The sequence below is a fragment of the Lepeophtheirus salmonis genome, chromosome 6 (genome assembly GCF_016086655.4).
Source record: "Lepeophtheirus salmonis chromosome 6, UVic_Lsal_1.4, whole genome shotgun sequence".
Classification (NCBI taxonomy): Eukaryota; Metazoa; Arthropoda; class Copepoda; order Siphonostomatoida; family Caligidae; genus Lepeophtheirus; species Lepeophtheirus salmonis.
Window position 1 is genome coordinate 657622 of NC_052136.2, and position 18362 is coordinate 675983.

At 33.4% G+C, this 18362-nt stretch overlaps 4 protein-coding genes across 6 annotated transcripts; 1 reads left to right on the forward strand and 3 right to left on the reverse strand.

The window, feature by feature from the left end:
- Positions 1–225: 225 nt before the first annotated feature.
- On the reverse strand, positions 226–2055 carry LOC121119278 (uncharacterized). The gene is made up of 3 exons (XM_040713912.1): positions 1826–2055; positions 963–1397; positions 226–730 (listed from the first exon to the last, which is right to left on the reverse strand). Exons 1-3 carry the CDS (start codon positions 2053–2055, stop codon positions 226–228), a joined length of 1170 nt encoding a protein of 389 aa, XP_040569846.1.
- Positions 2056–5055: 3000 nt separating this feature from the next.
- kin17 (kin17 DNA and RNA binding protein) lies at positions 5056–6519 on the reverse strand. Its single transcript, XM_040715015.2, has 2 exons — positions 5587–6519; positions 5056–5517 (listed from the first exon to the last, which is right to left on the reverse strand). Exons 1-2 carry the CDS (start codon positions 6389–6391, stop codon positions 5147–5149), a joined length of 1176 nt encoding a protein of 391 aa, XP_040570949.1. The 5' UTR covers positions 6392–6519; the 3' UTR covers positions 5056–5146.
- A 1405-nt stretch (positions 6520–7924) lies between these two features.
- Positions 7925–13349, reverse strand: LOC121120747 (uncharacterized). 3 transcript variants are annotated; one of them, XM_071889276.1, is made up of 6 exons: positions 12911–13274; positions 12367–12572; positions 10358–11022; positions 10134–10270; positions 9013–9393; positions 7925–8357 (listed from the first exon to the last, which is right to left on the reverse strand). In XM_071889276.1, the coding sequence occupies exons 3-6, from the start codon at positions 10827–10829 to the stop codon at positions 8226–8228; spliced, it is 1122 nt and encodes a 373-aa protein (XP_071745377.1). In that variant the 5' UTR covers positions 10830–11022; positions 12367–12572; positions 12911–13274; the 3' UTR covers positions 7925–8225. The 3 variants fall into 3 exon arrangements, with proteins under 3 accessions (XP_071745377.1, XP_040571534.1, XP_040571533.1); XM_040715600.2 differs by lacking the exon at positions 10358–11022 and having other exon boundaries at positions 12911–13349; XM_040715599.2 differs by lacking the exons at positions 12367–12572; positions 12911–13274 and having other exon boundaries at positions 10358–11307.
- Positions 13350–13833: 484 nt separating this feature from the next.
- LOC121120748 (p21-activated protein kinase-interacting protein 1-like) lies at positions 13834–15174 on the forward strand. Its single transcript, XM_040715601.2, has 2 exons — positions 13834–14121; positions 14188–15174. Exons 1-2 carry the CDS (start codon positions 13909–13911, stop codon positions 15079–15081), a joined length of 1107 nt encoding a protein of 368 aa, XP_040571535.1. The 5' UTR covers positions 13834–13908; the 3' UTR covers positions 15082–15174.
- Positions 15175–18362: the final 3188 nt, after the last annotated feature.

Here is an 18362-nt window from a genome sequence, read left to right on the forward strand (position 1 = left end):
CACATGTACCTCCTTACTTCAGAGATGAATTGTCTTCCCAAGTCTGAGGTAATTATAGATGGCATCTAAGATGGGACACCGAATCGGGACACCCACGCTACTTGAAATGCATCTCCACTGGAGCAGTAGTACAGGTGTGAGCGTCTAAAACTGAACAATCCTTTAAATTTTACGGCTTGAGGGCTTGAGGAGGGGTTCCCCTGTAAATCTTAAGGACAAGATCTTTCAGAGCACATCTGTATTCGAAAGAGGCACTGCTTCTAGCCATCTAGTCCTTCTGTCATTTATAGTAAGCAGATATCTCATTCCATTTACTTGAGTGAAGGAGCCAAATAAATTGACATGAACATCGTATAATTTCTTGTTAGAAATATCAACCACTGACGGCTTTTTGTTCACATGGGCTGTGATCTTCGTCTTGGCACAAGTATTAAAATCATACACGAACTTTCTTACATCTTCTTTTAAATTCTCCCAAATATCGCAGGAAGCTATTTTCCCTGTTGTGGATTGTGCCCCTCTGTGACTTTCACAGTGAACTCTAGCTATAATTTTAGTTACCAACGAGGGTGGTACAACTGGACAAGGGACTGGATTACAAATATCACAAATTACGTTGAATCCATTCACATCACGATCTTGACGGTGTTCATCTAAGGTCACATCTTCTCGCCCCTGAAGTGACGAAAATTCTTCCCAATCCACCACGTCGATTAGGATATTGTTGAGTCTAGAGAGAAAATATGCAGGTATATTGTCTTTGCCACTGATGTGATGTAACGTGGCTCCATACGAAACATCGATGTACTTTTGATAGGCCACGTAGGATTTTTAGGGCTTGATGGCGTCGATGAGTGGCTTATGGTCCCTATAGACAGTTACAGCACGTCCTTTGGTAAAATATTTGAAAATGACGCAGGGATTCTCTAACACCAAAGAGCTCTCTTTCAAATGTAAAGTACCTCCTCTGTGTAGGGTTCAGAGCTCTACTAAAGAACCCTAATGGGAGGAAGTCTCCTTGGCCATCTTGCTGCTCGAGAACGCCTCCAATCGCTTGATAAGAATCATCAACCGTTTGTAAAAGCTCCCTTTCCGAAGAATAATGCTTCAAAGTGGTAATACGGGAGAGGGTGCTTTGCAATTTGAGGAAAGCCTTGTTGCACTCTTCAGTCCACTCAATCTTGGAACTTTTAACTTTAGGGATTAATTTATATAGAGGACCTAACAACTCCCCCAGACTAGGAATAAATCTACGATAATAATTGTCCATTCCAATTAACTTGTGAAGGTCCTTGTCCCTACCAGGTCGATCAAGCATCTCGATTTTCTTAAGCTTTTCTTCAATGGAACGGATACCCTGTTGACTAATTTGGTGCTCAAGGAACTGGATCTCCGGTCTGCAAAACTTGTTTTTTCCATATTGTACACTATTATCTTTTAAAATTGAAAGTATGTTTTCGATGTGTTCATGATGTTCCTTTTTGGAATGAGAAGCTATCATGACGTCGTCGATATAGGCAAAAACATAGTCCAAACAAAGAAGGAATCCATCAATCTTTGGAAAGTATTGCAGGCGTTGCGTAGTCCAAAGGCATTCTTGTGAATTCATAAAGCCCTGAGCACGTGATTATTACAGTTTTCTTGAAGGGTTCGCTTGACATTGGTACCTGATAGTAAGCACGCTTTAAATCCAATTTAGTAAAGAATATCCCAACCTCCGATATTTCTAATAAAATCATGAATATCAGGCATCGTATTACGGTCTGGAAGGATCAGGGTGTTCAACTGCCGGTAGTCACCAACCATGAGCCATGCACCATCCTACTTTGGTACCAAGTGAATTGGGAAAGACCAATTGGATTTTGACTTGCGTATAACTCCAGCCGACAATAGTTTAGAAATTTCTTTCCTCACTATAGTCTCTTTCTCAGGAATTAGACGGCGAGTACATGAAAAGCATGGATTCCATGTTATGAAAATTTCGTGCTGAACTGCATGACGTGGCTCCTGACAGAATTCTTTCTCAGACTGAGGAGTGGGATATCGAGCTAGCATTTTCCTGGCAATGACATACCTTTCTTATATCACCAAAGAAATAAATTTGTTCTGTTGCACTGAACATAGTTCCATGTTAAAAGACAGTTTAAAATGGCTCAAGAAATCGGCACCAACGACACGATACACAATATCCGCCACGACAAACTCCCGCCGGACATTTCCCACGGGATCGATTTCGACCCATAATTTCCTGGAAACATGTGTTCTCACAGGAGTTCCATTCGCGGCAACGACCTTGAATTACGTCTCCCAGAGAAGAGGTTCCTCGGAACGTTGGACCGCTGGGATCCAGTATCGACGAGGAACTATAAATAAATAAAAGAACATTTCTAAAAGGTGAGTCCATGCAAGGTGAATTTATGCTTAACGTCGGGATGAGGACCCGACGATTGGTTAATTTTTTGGAGTGATGAGCTTTGAACAGGTTTCAGGAGTTTCAAACTTTGTGACCTTTTCGCTCCATTTCCTATAGTAGAAGCATTCCTTTTTCTTATTAATTAGGTCATGGAGACTTAAATTCTTGATAGTATGAAGTACGCCTGGACCTTCAACCATAGTTGTTTGATATTTGACGTTCCTAATGAAATCCGCCAAGCTAAGATGCGAGAACTGGACCGATATTCCAGCCCTTCTGCTTTCGGGGAGACTCCTCACGAGTATTTGTTTGATTATAGCCCCGCGGACATCGGGAACATTTGAGAGGTAATCCCTTGCCAGGCTCACGATTTCATCAATCGAGTGGATATGAGGCGCTTCAATGAGCTGGAAGAGCCTTTCAATTTTATCCTGGGTGGCTATTTTGTGCTCATCCAAGACTTTTGCCTTCAGATCGGAGTTAGGGGTTGTGCTTAATGCGTCTTCGCTCTCATCATCATAAGGGTCCATGACTTTGTCATCGATGGCATACAATAAATGATGATACTTCTCCCATTCTTCCTGTACTTGGTATAATTGAAACTGAGCTTCGATGCGACGGAACCAAGCTCTAGGTTTGGTCGGCCAGAGTAGGTAGACTTTGAACTGCCCTACATGGTGTATACACCCTATCTAAAGAAGATGGAAAAATACTCATAAATGACTTAAATGCATTCGTTCAAAGTTACAAGGCAACTAATAGTTGACTTTGTCTACCCAATGAATACTTAAACAACTAAGATATTATTGCATAATTATAATATGTTGAGAATAAAAAATATGAATTAGTAAAGGATGTAGGAGGAAAAGGAAACTTTCAAAAATGATCCCTGTTTCTGTTTAATCAGTTATTTTAAAGGTAATCTAATTTTTTTTTTTTTTTTTGTTTTTTTAGTTATAAGAAATGTAAATAATATAATCAATAAAATTTGCCTAATTATCAACTATATTTAAATCAAGTCCATGAACATATTTACACCTAAACCAATTATTATCAAATAATAATTTAATGAAAAATTATAATTTTTTTATTAATTTATACATATATTATAAACCTCCATAATATTGAAGTCAAATTTTAGCAAAACATGTAGAACATAATACAACTCTTGGCCATAGTCAATGTGTGGGTCCTCCACCTAATAATTTTTTCACTACTACATGGAGCAAAAGTATTTCTCATTTGTTGCAGGATTCAAAGGGGATTATTCAACAGTTAATTTTGCGCCTTCTCATTCCTGTAATTGACTGTTGTCGAATCTGGCTCCCTCACATATTCTATCATGTAATCACAACTCTGATTTCACCATATACATATTTTTACCTCCAAAAAGAGCCTAATGAAGGAGGGTTTGTCCCTGGAAAAATATCATCATAGAATTCTCAGAAGCAGTTTTGTAACCTATTTGGAACCTAAATTTTATGTATTCATTTCATTCGAATTTAGAAAAATCAGCAATTTTCACACAAACCTTGGCAAAATGAGCAGTTTTTCCCAAGAAGGCCAAAGTGAACATTTTTTGAGCGATTACTCACAAATCCTAAGCTTAATATGTAATAAATAATTTATAACATATTTCATACTTATAAAATTCTAATTTATAATTTTATGGCCAAGTTATTCAACAATTTTTTAACAAATTCTTATTTTAACAGCAAAGCTAGTAATTCTTCTTCAAACCGTTAAGATATATTAATAATATGTTGGAGAAAAAGTAATTTCGTATTTTTTGCTTCATTTCAATGTTTTATAAGAAGTGTTACAATCATTAGATTTAAGACAAGTATGTCCTGTTCGATAACTTGTTATCAAAGAGAATCGAACTTCATAATGCCCTTTTCCTAAAAGCCCTTGTCCCTATAGGCAAAGAAATTTGGAAAAATCAATTTTCAAAGGCCTTTATTGAGGACAAATTTATAGCTGCAAGCGCGTTGGTCATAGACAGGAACATGTAGTAGTAACTTGGTGTCAGGTCCGGACTGTAGGGTGGATGCAAAAGAGCTTCCCATCCGAGCTCCCAGAGCTTCTTGTGTGTCATTAAATATGCGTGCGGCCTGGCGTTGTCTTGTCTCCTATTCACTTCTGCTCGATTGCCAGTTTCAAACAGTCGAGTTGTTCACAGTGAAAGGCAAAATTGACCGGGGGGAAAAACTGCTCTAACCACTGTTGTGCAACACGAACCGAAAGAGTATCGGGCCTGTGTACATCGCAAATTTTCTTGGTCGTTTTCGACAAATTTTCCCTCTTCATGTAGTAAAAATGTAAAATATGGCCAATGTCTTCCTTTGAGACCTCCATACACCCCGCACGATAATTCACGACTAAACAGGCCAAGCGCAATACTATTCAAAAGCACTCACAACTTTTCAACACTTTATCGTATGATCCGATGTGCCCAATAATAAACAAGATATACTTAGTTTAGAAAAGGGGCTGGAAATACGAAATTATTTTTCCCCAACCTAATAATATTTTGGAAGAAATTCAAATTGTATGAGGGTATTGAATCATAAAATAAAGTAATAGTTTAATTATTATCCTGGTTTACATAGCAAAATACGAACTAGTATTGACTCTTAGCATTTCTTACTCATACAATTTTCAAAAATAGAAAATATATTTTTAATAGACTTGATATAGTCCTTTGCAGACCATTAATTATAGATTCAACATTTAGGGATCATACATTTTACTGAAATGTTCATAGGGTATTTTAGCAATCGTAGAGTCTTTTAATTCAATTTTAGCGGCAAATTCCTCAACAATGATAGATTTAAGGGTTCCTGTTTCCCCCCGATAGAAGCCATTTAGAACGATTACTTTCCGTCCGGGAGATGGAACAACAGTTTCTAAATGTTCTTGATCTAATTTAATCTTTGAATTTCCATTTATCAAGGACACAACGGCTCCATACTTGTCAATCACACTTTTTACATATCCTTTTTCCTTATAATATTTATCACCAAGGGATTTCGTTATAATTTTTACGACAATCCCTTCCTTTAACCAATATTTTTTGTCAAATGCATCACTTTTGATTCGTGCTAAAAAAGTAAGAAAAGGATTGATTAGAAATTATAATCATGCTACACGTAATGGTTAAAATTATAAACCTTTTAATTTCTGTTCTTCAACTCTTTTTTTCGCCTCAATTTCCTCTTTGATTTCGTCGAGAGCAGAGTGCTTCCGTTTCATATGATTGTCTTTTTTTATGGAAAGTTTTTCAGTGGATGGCTTCTTAAATATATTAATTGACGGCAAAACTTTAGGCTCTTCAACTTTTTTCAAAAGTTTTAAGTCCAATTGAAGCACTTCATCTTCACTCTCTCTTTGAAGTTCACTAAACTGTGGCTCAGAAGAGGATTCCTCATTCTTAGCCCTTTCAACCTGTTTGCTAATAAAGTCCAAGAGCTTTTCTTCATCATCCTTTACCATTTTGTCCTTTTTCGCCATTGCTTCCTGTCGTGCAATGGTGTCTGGATCCCTATCAATCCATGCAATGTACCAACCTTTCTCGGTATCATCCACCTTGGCTTTACCCGTACGACCCAAGTGTAGAATAAAGCCAGTGAGAGAGGACCAGCGAGTACCATTCATATGCACATGATCCTTGTCACGAATATACTCCTGGTACACTTGGTTTGCATGGACTCGCTTCGTGCCAAAGCGACGTTTTAAAAGATTGATAAACCCCCCTTCAAATTCATGGGAGAATTCTCCAAGGAACTGGTTGGGCTTCTCAGCAAAGAGAAGTAATTGCCGCTGATGGGATTCGGACATGGTGTGACATTTGAAGCCATTTTCGTCTCGACACTGTTTTTGACACATTTGACAGTACCAACGAAGCTTCTGAAGACCTTTACTCTTCATTTTATTCGCAAGGTACTTTGGAGTACCCACTTCAGCCTTCTTGCCCATTTCCGAGTCTTGGATTAATCAAACTGAGGAAAGGATAGAACTAGAAGTCAACCAGGATTCCAAGGTTAATATGAATTATTTTAATAATAAATAAAAGGTTTGTACTAAATAAACACTAAATACCCACGCAACCTCTTTTGTTGTTTGTTGTATTTATTGATGGACCCTTTAATAATTTTAATAACAATGAATAAAACAAGGGAAGATAAATTATAATTTATCTTTCAGCGCAAAATCCAAAACGGATCTCAGTTTTTCTCTGGGTCGTAAGGTTACAGAAATATTTGAGATTATAGTAATTATCGTTCAGAGACATTTTTCATCGTTGAGACTTATTTAAAGTACGATGAATAAAACTGATGTAAAAAGGTATTTTATGATTATTTTATAAAAATATTTGCATTGATTCTGTACCCTATTCTGAACTCGACATATTTTCATTTTAAGGCTGAAAAATGAGACAAACAACACTCTTCTTGATACCAATATAACTTATTCATAATTCATAGTGATAAATAAGATCATAACTCATATTATAGAAAAATAGTCCATCTTTTATTAAAGAAAATGCCTATTTTAGAAATATGAATCTCCAAGGACTTAAGTTCGATTTTTTATTTTTTTGAGTGATTCAATTTTTTAGAGGGGTGAACTAGCAAATAGACTGCATTATCTTAATATTATTTACGTTTTAAAATGTCTCATTACTACATGAAATTGAGAAATTACCAATAAATACCGATGAGACTTCATCAAAGGGCTTTAAAAATATAAAAAAAGAAGAAGACTTAATGCTTACATTGAATACTACTTGATGCCTATGATAAACAGTGATATTTGAATTAAATTAAATTAACATGTATTGAAAATAGCTAAAAATCGTTTAGGTATGAGATAAGTTAGATACTTGGATAAAAATATCTTATTATTTACAATGTAGTAGTTAATTTATTGTCTGGAATATGGAAATAAGATTGTATTATGATATAATAGCATATTTGTAATACATTTTAGAATCAGTTATATAATAAAATTTGGCATAGAGGGATATACTTTTGATAGACAGTAGGGTTGAAGTGTGTTGGTCCCATTTTGACATTCAAAAGTTTACTATTTTCCTTAATATTAATGAAAAAAGGGTTTTCATTCTTGTAATACTTGGTTATTTAGGCACTTACTTTAAAACGCTTTATAGTACCGTTTTAAATATATCCCAATAATTTTTTTGAGTAGTAGAAATTATTAAATTAAACTTTTTTTAAGTGTACGCTTAACCTTGAAGCTTTTTTAATGCTATGTATTATTCGTGAGATTTCTGATGACTTTCTGTAGTCTGGGCTAATTTAAGTATAGATTGCTTGAAGGTGTTGGTGTCTCATCTATGTGATGATCATCATTCAGGGAGTTGTATTATTTTGTCGCAATAGTGTACCACTCTCTGTTGCTTTATTAAAAAACTAATATAAGTAAATAACGCTCATTGGATAAAGTAAGTTAATGTTTACCATAAGAGAGCAATTAATTAACAACCCATTTTCCCATATATATTTGTATATATTTAACTCAAAAACATCAAAAAAATGAAATTAAATAGTCGTAAGCTTAAAAAAAATGATTGTTATCTAACACATGAATGGCTACACGCTTAAAAATATACTTTGTTAAACAAACGGATTTCTTTAACACGCGTAATTAAGAAATAATTATGTAACACGTATATAAAGTTTTATGCCACTATACTAAATCTAAAATTATTTAACAATAAAGCAAGAAGGAAAATGTTCACAATCATTAGCAACAGCTATTCAAAGAAAAGCGGTATAATGAGGAATTTTCATGGAACTTTTGTTGTTCTTTTCTCTTCAAAATTTTGCAGTTTCTGAAAAATATTTCTATAGCTTTCTTCATTTTTCCGATTCGCTTGTGTTACATTCTTCATATTATCTTCAAGCTCGTTCATTATTTTCTAAATGGAAGAAAAATAATTAAAATTTGAATTCAAAATGTATAATACATAAGTCAACAAAAGCTATACTTCTTCACAAATCTAGCCGTACCTAATTATATTACTGAAACAATTATTACGAATCTCTAATTACTCATTTCAATGTTAATTATCTCCACCAACGAAGTTGACAGGAGTTTATGTTTTTGTCTCTGTTTCTTATTTAGTCACTAGGATTACGACAAAAACTAGGGATTAATTTTGATCAAACTTGGCACGAAGATTATCTGTTGTCATAGTAAGATCCCATTAAATTTGGAGGGGTCCAGCTATAACAAAACGTAAAAAATGTATAATCCAAACCATAACATTGGAACAAATTGAGATGCATAACTCAATTTGATTTGTAGGGGTATGTCAACATATGTATTTTTATCTCAGAGGAGAGAGAAGGGTTTAAATAATATGAGATGAGGGGGCCCACAAGCCAAAGTTTAACCTGGCCCCACAATACTGTCTCAAAAAAATAAAAAGCGTAATTAAATCAAAAATTAGATTTTATACAAAAAAATTAATTGGATTCGTGATCAGTATGTATAGTACTACTAAAATTATGTTTGGAACCTACACAGATTTAAAAAAAAGACAAGCTTTACAAACTTCAATTAAAACTTACTAAATTTTGAGCAAAATTAATTTCTTGGCTCTTTAGTTGCTCAGTGATATTCGTTGCAAATATTCGTCTCACTTCATCTAAATGTTTGATATCCTCTTCAATAGGATTGATCTTTTTTTGAACCAGTTCATGGACTAAGGATTCAAAGGACTGCTCATCTCTTTTATGGAGTGACTTATTCACACTATGTGCAATCTTTGCCACATCCGCTGTTAGTTTTGTTTCCAACTCGATAACTCGTCTATCTAAATCCGTTAAGTGGGATCCAAATTTGGCCAAATTCTTTTTAGCATCTTGCATGTCTTTAGGAAGATTTTTCAATTCTGGTGCAGATTCAAGACTTTTCATTAAATAGCTCACACTCGTTTCCAAATTCGTCATCTAAGTAAATCGAAAAAAAGGGATTTATTAATGTTATTATGAATGCAAATTAGAGTGTTCTTTTTTTGGATTAATATCCCCCCTATACAAAGACCTTTTCTGCTGGGGACAATTTTGCTATGTTAACGTACGTTTAATAAAACGGGAAAACCGCAAATCATTCAGCACATCATAAGAAACAATAAATGATTGAAAACAAGGTGTACTATATTTTTTACCCGTTGAGAAAATTGCCGTAGCGCCCTACAGAAAATTCGACGTCTTTTATTTAATATAAATACTAAGATTTTAGAAAAATATGAATATATATATTCTGATATACTAATACTCATCTGGGGGATTATTTAGTGGGTAGTAGAATAATACTTGTAAACAAATTTGTGAAATATTTTCCACGCGATAAGTAATCCCATGGTAAATTTTACCATGGTAAACTTTCCTTTATCCATCTTTTACTGGTAAACTTATTACTAAAAAAATATATTAAGTACAATTTTTGACTCATAGTTTCATAGTTGGGACGGTACAAGAGGGCTAAAAATGGCGAATTTCGACTTAAAATCCTATTTTTTTCAAATTAATATGACCTGTATCACGCCAAAAATGGTCTGACTGGCTTGACATTTTGCCAAAGTCAGTTTTTTTTGTTGTCGCTACCAGAAAAAGTTTTAGTGCAAGGGAAACAATATTAACCAGGCAGTGTAATGAGTATTTTTAGAGAATAATTGCATTGTGCATACCTGACTAGAGTAATTATGGAGTAAATTATACAAAATTGTAATATTGTTTGTTAGCTGGGACTGATTAGCCATAAGGTCTTGTATTTGATTGTGATAACGGTGATGATTGTCGGTAACTAATTTTCTTTCTTCAACGACTAGAAAAAAAGGGTAATTCATTCAGTACTTTATTATTATTTATAATTAATTAATCAAAAGGAAATGAAGAAACAAAAAAAACTTACCGCTATCTAATTGTAATCTAAACCGATCAACAGTCATTTTCATTTGTATATGCAACCAAATAACAGTGATTATTGCCACAAGAGACGCAAGTATTGTAGTCAGTAGACAAAATCCATGACAGCAATTCCTACGACATGTCAATACAGAAGTCCCCCCTCCCTTACCTTCAGAACCACCAGAAGACCCGGATTTGCCTCCCCTGCCCCCACTACGAAAAAGCCCAGTGTCATCGGAAGTGGTGTCGTCAGAGCAACAGTCTCTTAAGAGTTCATGATGACGAATGCTCCCAGCTGGACTCCTCCTAATACCATTCACATTATTTTGTTTATTCCTTACGATCAACATAGCATCTAATTCCTTACGCTTTCGAAGTTTTTTCTCAGTGGACCGAGAGGATGACGAATTATTGTTATTATTAATTTGACGAGTATATGATGAAGAGTTAATACATTTTGAAGATTCTATATCCATGCTCGAACACAACACCGTTGCAATTATGATTAATTATAGTATAACTCTTTTTAACAGCTTCCTCTTCGGCCGCACTTGTGTTTTCTTATCTCTCTTCTTTGGAGGAGGACAGGATGTTGTTATGTACAACCAAAGTGCAAGGCCAATGATAAGAGCAGTGATCCCCAAGTTTTTACCAGGATCCTCAAGTGGTCTTAAATTAGAATCAAGTAAAGGGTATGAGTGAAACAAAGATGATGGCGAAGAGGATGATAAACAACTTAGAGTAGATCCATTACAACAACGTAATGTTAAGGAAGGCATATTATTATATAGGCTATAATGAATCAGGAGCCATTATTATTAATATCAAATATGATAGCATTCACACATTTTTGGAGAAGGAGCTGAGAGAAAGAAAACGAACTGACACATTGGCTCTATGAGTTATAAAAATAGAAAGGGGAATATCGATAGTCGCGTAAGGAGGAAAGAGAATAAAGAGGCGGAGGAGAAACTGAGCTGCTTAGGAAAAACACTTTATTTAGCCAAATAGAAAGGCCTCTTGGAGAAAAACAGTATGAACTTAAAGAGTCAATAGCATATATATATATATGCTATATTTCTTATTAGGGTTACTTAAAGGGAAATATACATGAATGTGATCGTATTGAGCTAAAGAGTGTTCATCCTATTAGTTTTAATATTAATTCATAAACAAAATTGACGCACAATGCCTCACATCTCATTTTCATAAATGTAAATGCTTTCCCTATTCCACAAATTGCGATCGAAGAGGAATAATTAAACTTTCCTCCATATAAGCTAGAACAGGGATTCATTAGATGTTATTTAGGTTTTACATTTAGTAAAACTGCAACTAATATATTAATTGCTATGTTCATTATTCAATATTGGGGTTTTTGTCTCGGGATTCTAGGATTTTACACCAACGACAAATCCTGATAATATTTCTTAATATAAACTACATTTACCAAATCATATAGTACATTAAATACATATTGAAGAATATATTGGTATAAGTTCCAATTAAGATAACTGAGAAATCGACAGATTCAGAGATACAGGTGCTTGAATCTACAAAAACACAATATTCCATGCACCATAACAAATACTTTACTTATCAGATATTTAATACAAAAGAATGAAGATATATATATAAGAAACCAAACATTATTTAATTGTGCTTATTGAAATCCTATGCAGGCCTCATTATATGTGTGATAAATACCAACAAACGGATATTACAGAAAGAAAGTTGCATTACAATTAATGCAGGTAGAGGAAAATTGTTTTGTATTTATTCATCTAAGGAAAGAAGAGATGTGGATAGTCTCCAGAGGTGTTGGGGATTGGCACTCGAAAGCTTAACTCGAGAAAAGTATTAATGCTATGGAGCCTATATTAACTTTAAACGAACTCACTCAACTTGGACTTTCAGTATAAGGACATTTTCCCACCTCTGATCTAGTTTATCGACAAATGATAACTACGGTTTGATATATGATACAGATTAATAAAGTAAATTATTACTCACGAGTTTTTTTAATGTTGTATATTTGACTATGTAAATGGACGGCGAATATAACGAAGAAAATCACAAGGAGAAGGAAGGACATTAATACTAAATTGAGGCGAAGGCCATTCAAATCTTCGAACCAGCACAGGTACATGGGGGTTTTTTTTAATCCACAGCATTCTTCTGATGAATTGGAACTTATTAGTCGATTGTTTCGATGGGATCTATCAAATAAAATAATATATGAGAGCAAGTTGATTTGAATAGTCGTTTACTTTGACTACATTTAAAAACTCAAATAGCATTCAGGGGTTAACTCTAATTATTAAGATTCTTTGATGAATCAAGCACAAATTGAAAAAGGATTTGTAATCCGTAATATAACTTTATTTTTGTTTCGATTAAGATTATTATGAAATGACTTAAATGCTCTGAAATGGTAGAAAAGCCCAATTTAATGTGAGGTGATTTAATATATTAATATTTGCTATTGGATCAATAGTTATTATTTTGTTTTACAACATATAAATAGTCGAATCGAGTTCCTATTAAGAAAGATCACCTTTTTAATCTAACTTTTTTCTTTTTTCGCAGTTTTTCAGGGGTGACTTTAGCTAAAAGAAACTTTTTCCGAGAAATATCCAAATCATCCTCATCGGTAGAAGTCCATTGAAGTAGGTTAAACTCCTCTTTATCCGAAGTTTCTTTCCGGCTCATGCTCAAAGCACATTAATTGTTAAAATCCAATCCGAGCAAGATAAGAATCAAACATATTACATTAACACCCTAGTTAATGGAGTTACTTAATAGCCGTGAGCCGAGATAATGAATTGATGATGAATCAGAATATTTATTTATTATTGTCTATTGATGATGGAAGAGCTGACAGACAAAACCAGGTCTCAGCTGTCAGCACCTACGTTAAATAAATGACACTTCTTAGTTCTTACAATTGGACTTGATAGAAAGAAATATTAACGTGACAAAGTATGCCAAAGACTGTTGTATTGCTGTCAACTGTTAACTTTGGTATACTTAAGAGATAATATTTCATCAAAATAGCCATCAATAAAATAGGCTCATTTTTTACCTACGGATTTTAACATAATATCTACTCATAGACCAAGCACAACAGCTGCTTTAAACTTATACGGATCAGAATATTTATCCTATATCTGCCTCACTTAGCCAAGCGACCAACTCAAAATTCTTGTCACTTCTATATTTGTCTTTCTTTATGACTTCAAGCTTTCATTTATTACCCATAGGTAACGCTGCAGTCGTATATTTATCAGTGTAGTTAATTAGTAATAGTAATAATAACATCATATAGACACAAGTTTTAAAATGTCTCCGAACGATACCTTAGGTTAAGGAGAGAGAAGAATATCTCCAATGGTTTTATCTTATTAGAAGGTTTTTGGATCCGTCATTCCATTGTTTATTTTTTGGTATGAATTCTCAGACACGCAACCTCTCCTAGCATAACAATAATATTAAATCACAACAAACAAAATTCATTTATTTACGTTGTGAATTGCACGTGTTTGATAGTTAATTATGGACTGGATAGACGAATACAATTTCATTGTTGGAACTTACGAGTCCTTCATCATTGGATATAAGTTCAATCATGAAACTCGAGAATTCACTTTGGCTTTTACAGATGAGGCTCATAGTGGAAGTGTTCGCGCTCTTGCCACTGGGGGCAAGTACTTGCTGTCTTCTGGTTCCGACGAAAACATTAAAATATATAATCTAAGGAATAACAAGGTTTGTTATAATTATTAATTAATTATAACTATATTCTTTTAATGTTGTCTACTATTATTATTATAGGAATTTGGAAGTCTTCACCATAGTGAAGGACTTGTACGATCCATGGTATTCTTCGACTCTCGCTATCTCTTTACTGCTTCAGACGATCATAATTTATATGTGCTTAAAACAGGTTCATGGAAGCTCGAAAAAACGTTATTCAAACACCAATCTCCTGTCACAGATGTATCTATTCATCCTTCTGGAAAATTAGCTCTCTCCATTGGGGATGATCAAAAACTCGTCACATGGAACTTAATAAAGGGTCGCTCTGCCTACATTACAAACCTACGAGAACGACCGGACCTAGTAAAGTGGTCTCCAAAAGGGGATCATTATTTTGTTGGGTTTTGTAAACATATTGATATCTATTCTGTCGAAACAACGGAAATATTATACTCTCTTCAAGTAAGTGGAAGGTCCAACGCAGTCGCTTTCCTCGATGATGACATCTTCCTTGTTGCTACAGAAAATCCTAAAATTGAAGTTCATTCCCTTAAAGAACAGAAAATGCTCTTTGACTTTGAAGCTCACGAAAAGAGAGTTCGTTGTCTTGAGGTTCTTCAGAACAATGAGGATAAGGTTATTGTTTCAGTATCTAATGATGGATGGATGAAGCTTTGGGAATTATCGAAGGATATGAAAGAGTTTACATTATTGGGTCAAGTTGATACACATTGTAGGATCACTTGCTTGAAGGCTCATCTCATCCCTGTCATTGCAGAAGCTAAAGAGGTAAAAAAGACATCCCTAACTCAAGATCTCTTAGAAGAGGTCAAAATAAGAAGTTCTACAATTGATGAAGAAATCAAGAGTGTTAAGGAAAAAAGGAAAGCAACTGAGGTTGTAAACACCAAAGCGGAGGATCGAACTGCATCAAAAAAGAGAAAGAGAAAAGTAAAGAAAACTAATTGATAAATTTTATCAAGTATTAAATTAAAAATTCATCCATTTAGTTTATTTTTTGCCTTTCAAATAAAATAATTTCTGTTTTATGATTTAAACATACTGACCGTTAACATAAATGATTTATTTAACTTATATCTTTGGGATCTAGCATTCACGTTGGCATAACATCCACGTTGTTAAAATCATTACAATTGTTTATATTAAAAAAGAGTGCCAATGATATTTTCCCCATATAAATTTGAATTCTTTCATGCTTGAGCGTGACTGGCAATTTCGTTTTCCGAGACTTACTTCCCCGGGTCTTTGCCTTTTCATGATTTGTTTCTAAAACTTAGGAGCAAGTATTTTTTTTTCTCGTTGGGAATCATTGTAATTTTGAATTTAACATAACAAAAAGTGCCCATGGTTAAATTTTCAACTTTAGGGGTTCATGAGATATAGCTAGTTATTTTTTCTTAAAAAATCAATTATGGGGATAGTGCAATAAAACAATAATCAGACCCTTATAACTTTGGTATTGAAATTTTGATTATCTCATATGAAAAGGGGCAAGACAAAAGAGGGGCCTTTACAATTGTTTTGCCTCTAAACATTTTGTCTCAAGGATATTTCGCCTTAATATATAAATAAATTAGATTTTTATGTCGTTTTTGTTATTTTTGGTTAAAATTGATGTTCCCTTTGATTTTTTCCATAAAAATATGTAATTTGTATCACTATAAAATGCATTAAATAGTTGTTTTCTCTTGGAATTATACCCCAAAAATCTCACAAAATAAGTAATAAAATTTTTATGATAAGAAAAACAAAAATAAATAAACACGGCAAAAATTCGACTAGAAGAATTGCTGATCACTTCTACGTTAGTAATTATCATTAGACATGATGGATTATTCATCCTAGAAAAGACTTTTGGATTGACAAACAAGCATAATATGAGACAAGAGCTTAATTCCAACTTTAATCTAACAGAAAACAGGGGGGGGGGAGGTTAAATATTCCTAAATTGGTGAAATTTAAGTTTAAATTTTGATTTCTATTTATTACACTAGGTTTGTTTAAGTTAGGGATCGGGTAACTTTTTTAGCGTTATCCCAAAAGAACTTGTAAAATTAATTTTCCCCAAGCTAGTGCCATGATATTTATTTCATTTTTCTTTCCCTCACTTAAAATATCCACTCCCATTACCCCAAAATGTTCTAATTTACCCCTGTGGGCCAAAAATTAATTTAAATAAAAAATTAATTTGATTTATACCTTTTAATCATTTTTAAATTAACTTGTTTGTATTTTTTATTATTACAAAATACCTATTGGGCTCTGGACAGAATGCAAAAAGAGTAAATGTCCGTGCAAATGAGGCAGTTACCCAAAATATAGCAAAAAAAAATTTTTTTTTTTAAATTAAGTGCTATATAAATAGTATGTATACCCATATTTCTTAAAAAGTGACTCCCTTTTCCTCTTAAAAACTTAGTATTCTTGTTAAGTTTTGTGATGGAGATTTAAACTAGGATGTTACAAAAATAATTGTTTGGAAGGAGAGCAGCTTTGCTGTCATGACGTTTCATTTAATTAGCTGGGAGCAGTTGTGAGATGAAAGAAATAAACACTAGTCCATGGATGTAAGATATCCATGACTTTTCCCACTTCGTATCATAAAATAAAATAAATTATACTAATTGCAATTTTTTGGTCGTAAAATGCATTATTTAGTTACAAGATTGATCATTTTAATTAACAATTATAATTTGATACAATCATGTTATTTTGATTTATTAAAATAACGTCGTATTATGTATTAATGTTCTTAAAAAAAAACTCAGTGGGTATTTGAACTTTATAATGTTCCATAGAATACTTATATTTTAATAATTGTTATTTAAATAATGAAAAATTAATAATTCGAACATCTAAAGAGTATTCAATTATTGCATTATTTTCATCTCAAGGACCGTAAAATTATTCATCTCCTGTTTTATATATCCGTATGATTTGGTTAAATTTGATTTTTTTTTTTTTGGGGGGGAACTATTGAGAAAGAAAAGTTGGATATTGGATGACAATATCATGTTCAAGATTGTTTAAATCTCTTTAATACACATCAGGGTCTGATATATAATAAAATTAGGCATAGAGGGTTACATTTTAGATAGACAGTAAGGTTTAAGTAACTTTATTTGTTAATCTCATTTTGAAATAAAATTGTTCACTATTTTCCTTGATATGCACGAAAAAAGGATTTTTATTGTTATAAAAATTTGGTTCTAAGTCAATTTTCGACGGACATTTAGCTGAATGACAATTTGCCAAAGGGACATAGCGCTGACGGACCATTTGGGACATTTGGCTGAACAATGATATTTAATACATTAATATATGCTATTGAATATTTTATTTCATTTTCTTTATAGTCGTTTCTTTAATCATTAAATTTATACAATACATCGTTAAATAAGTTCCAAGGCAGACTAAGTAGAACTCAATATTTTAGCAAAATTCAACTTTATTCATCAACATAGTCTCCTTTAAGCATGATTTTTTTTTTTTAAATAAAATGCTTCGTACATTGTGACATACCAATGCAAGAACTCCTGTTTTTATACGGCAAAACTGCTCCAAACAACGCTCCGAGTCCTCGACACGTTGCAGTTTTTGGTCGACTGTGAGCAAACCACTTTCAGAATACCTTTTTCATACACAATTTTTCATGCAAAATAGTAAACTCATGACCATTTGATATCTTTAGGATGTTAGCTATCTGGTGCACCTTTTTTACGATCGGACAAATCATTTTGTGGACTTTTTGTATGTTTTCCGGAAGAACTGCATAATTTTGGATACCAGAGCGTTCAGCATCATCGGTATCTGTACGGTCACATTTAAATTCAGAGCAAACCAACGTTACTCAGTTGCTTTCGATAGAGCAGAGTTCAGATAATATTTCTCAAGCCAAACTTTTACCTTTACGGTATTTTTTACCTTTAAGAAGCATTGACAAATCAATACACGAAATTGGTTTGAATCCATTTTTTTTACAAATACCAGAAGTAGCGTCACTTCAAGTACTGCAACTTGAAAAAGAAATAGACCGATTGTCATATAAATTTGATATGTTTCGTTTGAAGGCGGGTACTACGTAAAAAAAATAGCAAGAGAAAGCCTCGGGACTTATTGAACGATTTAATATACATTTATTCAACGATTTCAGGTAAAGATTCAAACTACATTCGAATCACATGTTACTGTGTTGTGTTTACATAATGATCATTAATAAAAAAAATATT

Excerpts from the sequence above, each read along its gene's own strand:
- kin17 (XM_040715015.2), bottom strand. The coding sequence starts at position 6,391 with ATGGGCAAGAAGGCTGAAGTGGGTACTCCAAAGTACCTTGCGAATAAA. Across the intron at positions 5,518-5,586 it reads TGAAGAACAGAAATTAAAAG|CACGAATCAAAAGTGATGCA; the intron begins GTTTATAATTTT and ends TTACTTTTTTAG.
- LOC121120747 (XM_071889276.1), bottom strand. The coding sequence starts at position 10,829 with ATGGATATAGAATCTTCAAAATGTATTAACTCTTCATCATATACTCGT. Across the intron at positions 10,271-10,357 it reads TAGATTACAATTAGATAGCG|TCGTTGAAGAAAGAAAATTA; the intron begins GTAAGTTTTTTT and ends CTTTTTTTCTAG. Across the intron at positions 9,394-10,133 it reads TCCATAATTACTCTAGTCAG|ATGACGAATTTGGAAACGAG; the intron begins GTATGCACAATG and ends CGATTTACTTAG.
- LOC121119278 (XM_040713912.1), bottom strand. The coding sequence starts at position 2,055 with ATGCTAGCTCGATATCCCACTCCTCAGTCTGAGAAAGAATTCTGTCAG. Across the intron at positions 1,398-1,825 it reads CCAATTCACTTGGTACCAAA|ACCGGAGATCCAGTTCCTTG; the intron begins GTAGGATGGTGC and ends CAAGTTTTGCAG. Across the intron at positions 731-962 it reads CTGAACCCTACACAGAGGAG|ACTCAACAATATCCTAATCG; the intron begins GTACTTTACATT and ends TTTTCTCTCTAG.
- LOC121120748 (XM_040715601.2), top strand. The coding sequence starts at position 13,909 with ATGGACTGGATAGACGAATACAATTTCATTGTTGGAACTTACGAGTCC. Across the intron at positions 14,122-14,187 it reads ATAATCTAAGGAATAACAAG|GAATTTGGAAGTCTTCACCA; the intron begins GTTTGTTATAAT and ends TTATTATTATAG.